Source organism: Sinocyclocheilus grahami, unplaced genomic scaffold, assembly GCF_001515645.1.
Source record: "Sinocyclocheilus grahami isolate Dianchi unplaced genomic scaffold, SAMN03320097.WGS_v1.1 scaffold65.1, whole genome shotgun sequence".
Classification (NCBI taxonomy): Eukaryota; Metazoa; Chordata; class Actinopteri; order Cypriniformes; family Cyprinidae; genus Sinocyclocheilus; species Sinocyclocheilus grahami.
The window spans coordinates 237,540-249,945 of record NW_015505244.1 but is presented as its reverse complement, the minus strand read 5'-3'; the positions used below and the strand labels follow the sequence as shown (position 1 = coordinate 249,945).

The window sequence follows — 12,406 nt, the reverse complement described above, 5'->3', positions numbered from 1 at the left end:
CCTGCTAAAAAGGTATTTTTTTTTTGTTTCATCTGACCATTGAACCCAGTCCCATTTAAAGTTCCAGTCGTGGCTAGCAAATAAATATGCTAATACAATAATAAATATGGAGTTTGTTTTTGGATGAGTGCATTTTCTTTTCTAGTTTTTTCTTGAAACCCTCCCAGACAACATTATTTTTTTTAAGCTTTCTGACCCCAAGACTCAACTAATCTCTGCAATTCTCCAGCTGTGATCCTTGGAGAGTCTTTGGCCACTCAAACACTCCTCCTCACCATGCATTAGGATGATATAAACACATGTCCTCTTCCAGGCTGATTTGTAACATCTTTAGCTGATTTGAACTTCTTAATTATTGCCCTGAAAGTGGAAATTGGGATTTTCAATGCTTTAGCTATTTTCTTACAGCCACTTTCTATTTTGTGAAGCTCAACACTCTTTTTATGCGCATCAGAACTATATTCTTTGGTTTTACTCCTTATGATGGATGATTAAGGGGATTTGGCCGTTGTGTTTCTCATATTTATAATCCTGTGGAACAGTAAGTCATGGCTGGACAATTTCATGCTCCTAGTCACCCTAGTGTGCTAAAAAATGGGAATATGAATGGGAATATACTTCAGAGATTGCTCATAAGACTTCTAGGGGTGCCAATAATTGTGGCCAACATGCATTGGAGAAAAACATTTATTTCATAATGTGAGTTCCCCCCCCCCCACCTTCAGTTGTTTCCCTTCAAATAAAGGTTAGAATTTTGTGAATTTTTAGAATGAAAGATCAAAAAGATAAACAATGAAATTTATTTTAACAGCTTCCCTTTGTCACAATACGCTGGAGCAAGGGACGAGGAAACGTGGTGATTTCACAAAACGAGAGTCTTTAATAATCCAACAGGGAGACAGAGCACAAGGAAGACATTCACAACAAGTAGACCCGACGAAGAACTAAGGAACAGACAGGAACTTATAAACACATGATAATTACAAACACAGGTGAGCAGAATCATCAATCACTAAACAGGAAACATGACCAAAAAATTAAAACAGGAACTAAGACAGAGGTAAAACATGACAGACAGTCCAGAATCCTTACACCGACCACTGCATTTTAAGCACAACCCAAACAAAGATGCTGCTGCATACATGCATCATGAAGAGATTTAGATTTAAATTGGATTGTGTAATTTCGAATAGTATATAGTATAATTTGTCAAATTCGAGCTTGGTGAAACTATGCTACGGAGCTCGCACCGCATAGATGGTGGGCTGAGGGCAAACAAAGGGGCTGCCAGATGACAGCGGAGGAGAAGGCAGGAGCAGGTGGGAGGGAGGGCATTTGTGAGCCTCCGGGCTTTCAGGCCAGAACTTAGGAACGGGAGCCCTCTCCTCTTCAGTGTGGCTCACACACCTTGACTGACGTCATTTGCAGCTCCGGCTCCACGGCGATCCTCAGCACTGTCGTTCCGTGCGGCGATGGCTCGTCGGCCGCAGCAGGCTCCGGCTCTCCATCAGCGGTGGGCTCGGGCATGCACTCGCATCGGGGAGATGGTGGGCTGGGCACTGGGTCAGGAGTGGGTAAAACATGACAGACAGTCCAGAATCCTGACATTACGCCCTCTCCCGGAAGGCGCGTCCTTGCGCTGTAGAACAACAGAGGGGGGGCACGGGTGGGAACTTGGGAGGAGGCTCAGGAGGAGGACGGACACCCGGGAGGGGGCCTGCAGACATAGTCCAGGGAGGTGACGATGGAGGGAGGAGCCAGGGAGGAAACAGGAGGAGCCAGGGTGGATCAGACGAAGGGAGGAGCCAGGGAGGAAACAGGAGGAACTTGGACCAGGAGGAGCCAAGCAGGACCCAGGCCACAGCAATAACGGTGGCCCAAGGTGGAGCCGACAGAGGGAGGAGCCATGGAGGAGGAATGGCCGCGACTCCAGGGGGCCAACCAATGACGGTGGAGCAGGTGGTGGAGGAGCCCGTGGCGGAGACGGAAAGCCGATGAGCAGGGCGATGGGGAGGATCCGGAGGTCCTAGGCGGACCAGATGGGGCCGGCGACCGACGCGAAGGCGTGGATCTGGGAGGCCGCGGTGGAGCCGGAGTGACAGAGGACTGAGGAGGAGCCAATGGGGATGAAGGAGTCTAACGGAACCAGAGGGACGAAGGGACGAGGTGAAGCCAGAGGAGTGGAGTCCCGAGGTGCAGGATGGTCGTTGCCAGACCAAGGCGGCGCCGAAGGGACGAGGGAGCCCGGCGGAGCTAGTGGACTGCCGGGCTACAGAGGAGAGGAGGGAGCTAGGAGCCATGGTGGAGCCAACGGGTCCATGGGCCGAGGCAGAGTCCGGGGCTTAGAGGCTGGATTTGGAGTCAAGGGAAACTCCAGCCATAGCGACGCTGGAGGATGGCAGTCCAACGGAGCTCGCACCGCATAGATGGTGGGCTGAGGGCAAACAAAGGGGCTGCAGTTTTAATGTTGAATTGCTATAATTCATTTTATTCTCTGACATGAAAAATAAAAATCCATTTAAAGATGCCATTAATTTCCGATACAATAATTAATACATCGAGTCAATATATAATATAATACAATATAATATAATGCAACATTTCTCATTTTCATTTAGTTTCATATAGTTTAACACTGATATGGAGTTGTAATGACAACACACACCTGTTCCATCATCCACATTCTCCACCTCCATGACCTCTGTGTTGATTCGGCCTCGGAACAAGTAACGAGGACCCTCAGTGGCCGTCTTACTGTTTTTTAAACGCCTGTAACAAAACGCAGCACAGAACCATTACTTTGAGCTTCTCGGTTATCTCATTAAAAACCAACACAGCTGGCAGCTGAAAGGTTTGACAGGTGAAAGTGAAAGCTCACCTGTTCTTCTTCTTACAGTACACCAGCAAGTTGTCAAAGAGGAAGAAGATGCGTTCCTGGATGTTCCCCGCAGAGATCTTCAGCAGAATTCCTTGCATGAGCATCTCCGTACAGCTGTCTGTGATGTTGGAGCCCTGAGCGTGGAAAATAGAGCAAAAAAGGTTAAAAATGTATTTTAAAAAACAATGTATTCAAACCTGAATTTAATTTTTTGTAACATGGCAGAAATGTTTATACTTTTAATTTAAATGTTTTCTTTATCAAAATAAAATAAAATAAAATAATTAATCTGAGTCCAGCTGTCTGTAATGGAAGAGTCAATATTATTTTAGTACCGATTATAGTTTTATAGTTTTTGTTAATATTTTAAATTAGATTTTATTTGCATATTTTCACTTAAATTGTAGTTAAAGTTTTAGCATTTTGTTGTTTTTTCTTATTTTTATTAGTTTTCTTTTTCTTTTTTTTTACATATGTCTTTATATATTTTGTTTTTATACTTTTATATTTTTTATATGTTTTTATTTGTTAGTTCATTGCCATTTTTCCCATTAATTTGTTCATGCAAGTGGTCCATCCCTAATATTGCTCTGTCCCACACTTTGTCTTGTTTCCCAGAGTGCTCTTGGTCAGTAGAGTCTCATGAACACTGCTTCATAAGACCTGCTCTGAAGGACACACAGCTGCGCAGGAGGTCAACGACAACGAGCAACCAGCCACTTCTGGACACTGCTGTGGAAAAACTACTCTCTCTCTCTCATCCCATCTCCACCCACAGCCTGTGAGAACAGACAACCTCTTCCTCTTCCCCCAAATCCAGAACACATATTAATGCACTGATGCATTTCACATTTAATGGGGGCTGAAGTTCATGATTACGAAGCAAATCTTAGATTCTTTGCTTTCATTGTAGGTGTGCATCCCATCAAAGGCCTTGTTTCCTGGACATGAAGTAACAGGAAAGCAAAATGCCAGTAATGAAGCACAGAAGGCTAAAACAGATATGGAAACTGAACTGCTTCCAAAAGGTCACCGTGTACTTCATTAAAGCAGTTTTGGAATGGTCACTGCACTCCGAACAGTACGTACCACTAAATGGTGCACAGAAATGTCCCCATAATATTATAAAGTGACAGCTCTGGCCACACAGACCAAATGCATACAATTTCTCGCCTACCAGAAGGGTGTGACGGCTCAGATATGTGTTACAGACAGAAACAATCTCGCCGGGAAATTATAGATCTTAAAACAAAATTCAGTCAACATCATTTTCGAAACCCATGTCTGTCTGTTATAAAACATTCCACTATATTTCCCTTGTAAAATCTGACTGCCTGTTTTTCATTCTGCGGTATGTTTTTACAATGGTTGATGTGGACAGAGAAACCTGGCTAGGATCATTTCAACACGCACCCTGAATGCTAAAACAACATGGCCTTTGTTTTGCTAAATTTCTTCTTAAAACACAAGGACATGTGCAAGGCTGCTAGGATCAAATGCAAAAGTCCACTTATTCGTTTAAAAATAGTTGCGGTCACTGCTGTTTAATCTCTAAACATGTGAGACTTGAACTTATTACGACTGCTTACAAATTCATTTACTTGCATTCTTGAATATGATATGGCTCAGTGATTCATGAAGCAGATGGGTAAACAGATTCAAAAGAATGTAAGCATAAACACAGTCCTCTGTATCGCCATCTGCAAAATACGGTTAAAAATAGATCCAAAGCCTGCTGTGAAGTGTTCATTCTGAGATTAAACAAGGCTGAGGCTAAATCTGAGTGATACAGGAAGATGTACGTGAGACAGTTAAACTCAACACTCAGCAGAGAGACTTTTGTGGTTAACACACTGACCACAACTGTTAACTCAGTCTAGGGCCACCATGCCAAAGTGGATCACACCTACCACACAGTAACACCCACACTCACAAAACCCAGACTTCTGGACTCTGTTGAAGTCATAAATAAATAAATTAATTAATTAAATTAAACAAAAGTGCCATAATTTACTCTATCTTCTGTGGAATATAAAAATATTTATTAGGCATACAATGAAAGTGAATGGTACCCAGAGCCTGTCAAACTCCAAAATGACAATGAAAACATAAAAGCACTGTAAAATTAGACCATTCGATTCCTACATCCCAAATGTTCTGACGTCATATGCTAGTCATTATTCAAACCCATAATTTTCAAATCTCACATGTTCATAATTCATGTTCCCATATTACTGTATGTCCCACCAAGTCTGATGTCTCCAAATATAAAAGGTTTTTATGTGATACATTTGAATATGTGCATATGCAAATGAGACTAATAAGCTAAAATTCTAAAGTTTGGGGTCTAAAGATTTTTCATGTTTGAAAGAAGTTCTCCAATGGACACCAAGTAAAAACAGTAATATTGTGAAATATTATTACAATTTAAAATTACATTTTTATTTAAATATATTTTAAAATCTAATTTATTCCTATGATGTCAAATCTGAAACGGTAACATTTGTTTTTTTTAGAATTCTTTGATTAGAAAGTTCAAAAGAAAAGCATTTATTTGAAATAGAAGTCTTTTGTAACAATGTAAAGGTCTTTGCTGTTTCGTTTGATTAAATGTCACGCATTGTTGCTGAATAAAAGTATTAAAGAGATAGTTGAACTTTTTGGTTACCCATATTCTTCAGAATATCATCTTTTATGTTCAACAGAAAAAAGAAACTCTTACAGGTTTGGTACAATGTGAGGGCAAGTAAATGATGTCAGAATTAAAATTTTTAGGTGAACCATCCCTTTAAATACTATCACAACAAAATCATACAGACACCAAACCTTGGAGAGGTTGTGTATATTTGAAAATATTATTAATAATATAAATGATTATCATAAACATTTAGCTAAGTTCTCCTTTTATCTTTTATAGAAGAAAAGCCATACGGGTGCGACAAAATGTTATTTTTGTTTTCTTTGAACTACCCCTTTAACTACTGTAGTCACTCCATTGCCTAAACTATTTCATGTCCGAGTCGACTTTTATGTCCTAATGAGTGTGAGTTCACCATGTCTCTCTTACAGGTTTGGTACAATGTGAGGGCAAGTAAAATTTTTAGGTGAACCATCCCTTTAAATACTATCACAACAAAATCATACAGACACCAAACCTTGGAGCGGTTGTGTATATTTGAAAATATTATTAATAATATAAATGATTATCATAAACATTTAGCTAAGTTCTCCTTTTATTTTTTATAGAAGAAAAGCCATACGGGTGCGACAAAATTTTATTTTTGTTTTCTTTGAACTACCCCTTTAACTACTGTAGTCACTCCATTGCCTAAACTATTTCATGTCCGAGTCGACTTTTATGTCCTAATGAGTGTGAGTTCACCATGTCTGTGTCTTTTATTTCACCTCTTTCTATCTTTCCCCAAAGCCACCAAGCATCCCGCTCACAAAAAAACTTGTTGGAAGGGTCCGTTACATAAACCCCAAGCACAGAACCCACACTGCCCGCACAATCACCGCCATTGTTACCCTTGGCCGGCAGCCCCATGCCCAGTCACACATTATTAAGGGGGAAGTCTGGAGGATAAATGAGTTTCAAACTGCAATCGACGGTACCTGCTGGTTACTTGATGGGTCACGTGTTGCGTGCGAGACGATGTGATGGGGCAGAACACATCTGCATGTTAGACATAGTTTGTGGTTAGTTTATAGAGCATTTGTGAAATAATTTCTGCTCTAATCAGCCATCTGAATATGAATAATGGCCGAGTTAATCTTGTGCAATGGTCAAGCGGCCACTACCGTATAAAGTGGGTCTAATTAAAGGCATTGATGCAAAGAGCAGACAGTGCTGGCGTAGTCTAAAGAGCACTCAGCTGAGCTGGTGGGTGGAGAGAGGGGTTGTACAGAGGCTGAAAGAATGGATGAACAAAAGCATCAAGTTCAATTAGGTCTAAAGATTTTAGGGTTTCAACAGTTTACATCAAAGGGACTGGAAAAATAAAGAAATGCTGTTCTGTCATGACAAATCTTGGAGAGTTTTAGCATGGTAATATACAGTGTTAAAGGGTTAGTTCACCCAAAAATGAAAATTAGGCTGCGTTTTACTCACCCCCGAGGCATGCTAGGTGTATATGACTTTCTTCTTTCAGACGAATCCAGTCGGAGTTATGTAAAAAGTTGTCTTTGATCTTTCAAGATCTATCATTGCAGTCAGCCAGTGTTGCATTGCTTAAATCCAAAAGAAGTTAAATAAAAAGCGCCCATGCATAAAAAAAAGTGTCTCACACGGCTCCGGGGGGTAAACAAAGGCCTCCTGTAGCGAATCGATGCGTTTTTGTAAGAAAAATATCCATATTCAAAATGTAATAATCACTTTAATCTGGCTTGCGCCAGCAGTTGTACACAGAAGCAGTTCCGGGAGCATGACGTATGAGGTCAGCATTGTGCATGCGCCGGTGAGTCTCGTGAAAACCAATGTTTGTTTACAAGAGCAAAGGAAGCAAAGTTTCCTTACTTTAGCAAAGGAAAACCAGTCTCCTCTTGGCTTATATCGAAATCCTCTGACATTCTTCTTTACAAATCCTCGTTTTGTACTTTTAATTCTTGACCATTGTTTTGTTTTGATCTCTCCGCTGCGTTTCCACATGCATCACTTCTGAGTGGCGCATGCGCATACATCATTCCCCCGGAACTGCTTCCATTTACAACAGTGAGCGCAAGCTAGATTCAAGTGATTATTACATTTTGAATATGGATACTTTTCCTACAAAGACGCATCGATTTGCTACAGGAGGCCTTTGATCACCCCCCGGAGCCGTGTAAGACACTTTTTTATGGATGGGCACTTTTTATTTAACTTATTTTGGACTGAAGCAATGCAACACCCGCTGACTGCAATGATAGAGCTTGAAAGATCAAAGACAACTTTTAATATAACTCCGACTGGATTCGTCTGAAAGAAGAAAGACATATAAACCTAGGATGCCTCGGGGGAGAGTAAAACGCAGCCTAATTTTCATTTTTGGGTGAACTAAACCTTTAATATGTTTGTTCTTGGTGGAATAGATCTGCTACACTGCTGCTGCGGCAGAGCAAGTACCAAGACTTGCTACTGCCAATACATCCACAGACATGCTGCTGTGAGCATGTAAGAAATACTGCTGCTGCACATATAACATACATGAAATAACCCCCATATATAACATACATGAATTCTCCCTGTAGCAGATCTATACAGGTGGAGCTGGGGAAGGTGGAGGGTTTCTGTAGTGCGCTGCAACTGCTACAGCAAGCACTAAAAATTGCAATGCTGAGCAGCAAGCTCATTGGCTTCTGATGTGAAAAGAAATCAATCAGCTGTGCCATGTGAATGATGACGTAATTATATCAGATTGAGTTCAAACTGATCGGCCTGTGAACTTTGACAAAACTTTGTATTTCTTTTTAACTTTCTATTCAAGTATCATGGTTTCCACAAAAATAGTAAGCAGCACAGCTGTTTTCAACATTGATAATAATAAGAAATGTTTCATGAGCACCAAAACAGCATATTAGAATGATTTCTAAAGAATCATGTGACAATGAAAACTGGAGTAATGATGCTGAAAATTCAGCTTTGCATCACAGGAAGAAATTATATTTTAACATATTAAAATAGAACAGTGTTATTTTAAATTGTAATAATATTTTACAATATTACTGTTTTTACTGTATTTTTGATCAGCCTTGGTGACCATAAGATTCTTTTCAAAAATGTAAAAAAAATAAATTAAAAAAACTTTTAAACAAAACTTTTAAACAAAACTTTTAAAAAACTAAATTTTGAGGACAAGATCCACACAAGGTAAAAAGCTTAATAAAAAGGGGATATGTAGTTGCAGAGCTGTTGCTAAGCTGTTTTGAGTGGTTCCTATGATGTTGTAGGTGGTCGCTTACTACCCCGTCAACAAATCCCAAAGTATCTATGAAAGTCCCTAGATAAGGTTTGAGTACACAATGAAAGTCTATGGGATTTTTGCACTTTTCAGCATCTGTCAAGAGAAATCATAAGTCTGATTGTTTAGAAAAGTAAAAACACATCTCTTCAACAAGCCACATGATTTAACAATGTTGAAAACAGTAGTGATCCTTGATATCCTTGCCAAATAAAAGTGTTAAAATTATTAAGATATCTTTCTTGTCCGTAACTCAAACTTTGCAGGATGAGTTGCACGCCAAACCCTAATAGATAAGAGTTAACAAACCCTAATAGATAAGAGTTCAATGTTTTTTCAAATCATTAAGTTTGCTGTAGTAAGTACCACTAATAGTTAAGAAACAATTGAGTTCAAATGGAGATTCCCATCATGATGTGTGTGTGTGTGTGTTTGTGTGTGTGTGTGTGTGTGTGTGTTTACCTCCCAGCCCTCAATATGAGACTGCCACTCTTCCAGCACCTCCAGTTTCTCCATCTGCCTTTTGGCCTCATTGATATTGGAGCAAACGGCTTTCATAACCTGCAGCGACTCCTGCACCATCAAGTAGTCGTTGTGTTTCTTTGGGGTTCTTTTCAGCAGCTCCTAAACGTACACAGAGAAGAAAAAAAACATCAAGCATTACTTGAAAAGAAAGTGGTATAATTGCAACAAAACATGATCGTATCGTAAATAAGTACGAAGTGAACTTAACTTTGAAACAAAACTTGACATTGACCAAAGCTAGAGGCTATGTTTTTTGAAGAATTATGGCTAAAACTGTGTTTGTGGTATGTTCAGTGTTCTTGCTACTGCAAGACGGGGTGTGTTGAGGAAGATGGTAATCTCTAAACCAAGTCTAAACACAAGTGTTCTGCCTCATCAGTTTAATTCTGCCGCTCACATTTACATGTCTAAGATATCTGAGCAACCACAGATGCCTATCGCTGGTATTTCGCGAGAGGGGCCGCGGCGGCTCCGACTGTGAGAAGCTCAGTGAATACACCAGAAATTATGGTCTTATTACATGAACTAGCTCTTGTGGGTGTTTACAGTAAATGGTTTAAAAATCAATGTTTTTGGGTTCAAGAACAGCCACGAAACATTAGCTATGAACCTGGCAATAGATGAAACTCAGAGTGTAAATAATGGCTTGTAAAATTGTTGTTGATTTTCCATGTAAATATACAAAATAATGGTAACACTCTGACCATTCACCAGAAACATGTAGAGTTTAGTGTTTAATTGATTTGTATTGATTTTTTTTTATTGAGTTGAGCTGTGAGGGTGACAACAAGCAAAGATGGCAAATTATATATATATATTATATATATATATATATTTTAAAATGTAATATTAATAATATATTAAATTGCAATAAATTGATCAGAATACCAACTATGAAATTTTAACATCTGAATAAAATGTTTATATGTAATATTAAATCAAGATTTGATATCAATCAATAAATGATCAAACATTTTCAAAATCATTTGAAAAAAAAATTATAATACGTTTAAAAAAAGTCAATAAAAAAATATATAACTGATAATGTATTACGAATTATTTCCATAAATTGTCATTTATGCAAAATTATGAGATTACAATGTAGTTTGAAATGTCTATTGTTGCATAATTTGTACTCACTCTCAGGAGTAATGGGTATTTACAGATTCTCTGGATGGGTGCAACCAGGCAGACCTCCAAAGGAACCTCTGTGTTCTTCCTGCCGCCCAGCAACATGCAGTTCTCAAGAGATAAACAAGCAAAAGAAGTCAGAAAATGACAGAAATGTCCCTGTGCAGTCTTTAATAACACTCTATACTTGAATTTGAGTCTCAGAGGGACTCAAATTCAGTCTCAATTACAGCCGTATAGCCACCATAGAGTGAGTTCAAAGACTTAGGAAGCAGTAAATCTAAGAGTGCTCGCAATCCTACCATATAGATTAGCAACATCACACTTTCGAGAACACCAGTGATTATGTTTCTTTTTTTATATTAACACATAAACATATCTTAATTTCAAAAATACCACAAACAAACATTAAGAGCATAAAGAGCTTTTAATACAACAAATAAATGTATAATAAATTACCCTAATAAAAGCAAGAAAAAACATGTTTACAGTAATGCACTTACAAGAGACACCTATAGATCAATTAATCGCATTGGAATAAATGTAAAAAAAAAATACACGTTTTTAAATTTCTAAAATAAATCCACAACATAAAGCTTCAAAAATGTGAGTGTGCAGCTTGTCTTTTAATGTATGTAAGTATTTTAGTGTTATAGAGGAGTCAGCGCTTGTTTGCATTACATTACAAAGACAGAGTGTTGAAGGACACTCCTGTCAGCTCAGCCAGAGGAAGTGAGTTTGTGTCGGACTCTCCAAGGAGCTCCCATGTATCACAGGAGGTCATAAGATATAATATTACAAACACATGCCACCGGAGCATCAGTGTTAGACCTGACCTTGGCCCGGTCCTGCCTATTAACAATGCCCATTAATGAGCTCTCCGTCCAGAGACAGGAATAGGAAATGTGTCCAACAAAAACACCTTTATTCATGTGATTTAATACAAATGAAGGGTAAATAATTTTTAAAAAAAAATATATATATATATATAATCATTTAAAAATAAAATAAAACAAAACAAAACAAAACTTTAAGCATTGCAAATCAAGTACTGAAAAACGTGGTGCAGCATTTAGAGTGCCATTTATTTAGTAAAGTAAAGTAAGATTAAATAAAATAAAAAATTCTATACATTAGAAATCAAGTGTTGAAAAAATTTAAGATTTCAAGCTGATAATAAGCAGATAATAAGCTGCTCATGTGTAAGAACACAGTTTCAGTCTGAAACATGCAGAGCATATATTTATTGAATTAAATCGCAGCCGTTGCGATTTGATTATCACACTAAGCCGTATCACAATTTAGTTGTTTTTTTGGATTACTTGTGCAGCCCTAACTTCTACTGTAAAAATGACTGTAATAGTATGGCAGCTGGTATACATGAATATTGTAATTCACACAAAAATGATATACAGTGCGGCAACAAGTGTCTTACCAGCAGAAGCGTGCGTACTGTCCTGATCTTATTGAGCTCCAGCAGAAGCCTCTGGGCTTTCTCATGATTCCCACAGTACTCGTCGTAAATCTGAAACCTTCCTCTCTGAGGAGAAACACAGACACAAAACGCACAAAGTCACAGCCAGTCACATATAGGAGGCCTGGAGGCCAGGAGGCCTGTTTCTGAGATATCACTCCTCATGCCCTTCAGCGTCTCTGAGGTTTTATCCAGAGGCAGAAGGAAGATTGGCGGATCGAATGCTAGCACAAAAACGCAATGGCTTCATCCCAAAACCACAACACAGCATTGTCATTTAAAGCACCCCTGCAGTGTTCTACCCTCACAAACATAAATTGACCCCCCAAAAAACGACAAAAAAAATATTACCGTATTATATAATTCAAAATTTAAAAAATTATAATAAAACAAACTGCAAAATATAAATACAGACTATGTATGTATGTTTGCACGCATGCGTGTGTGTGTGTGTGTGTATAT

General features: G+C 38.8%; 1 protein-coding gene across 1 annotated transcript in view; it reads right to left on the bottom strand.

The window, feature by feature from the left end:
• The window catches only part of prex2 (phosphatidylinositol-3,4,5-trisphosphate-dependent Rac exchange factor 2), a 134,887-nt gene that overhangs the window by 92,748 nt on the left and 29,733 nt on the right, over window positions 1–12,406 (bottom strand). Inside the window, exons 4-8 of the mRNA XM_016271792.1 lie at window positions 11,906–12,010; window positions 10,480–10,581; window positions 9,277–9,438; window positions 2,879–3,012; window positions 2,666–2,769 (exon numbers count right to left, since the gene is read on the bottom strand). Of these exons, the coding sequence (XP_016127278.1) occupies window positions 2,666–2,769; window positions 2,879–3,012; window positions 9,277–9,438; window positions 10,480–10,581; window positions 11,906–12,010 (607 nt within the window). The remainder of the gene's footprint in view (window positions 1–2,665; window positions 2,770–2,878; window positions 3,013–9,276; window positions 9,439–10,479; window positions 10,582–11,905; window positions 12,011–12,406) is intronic.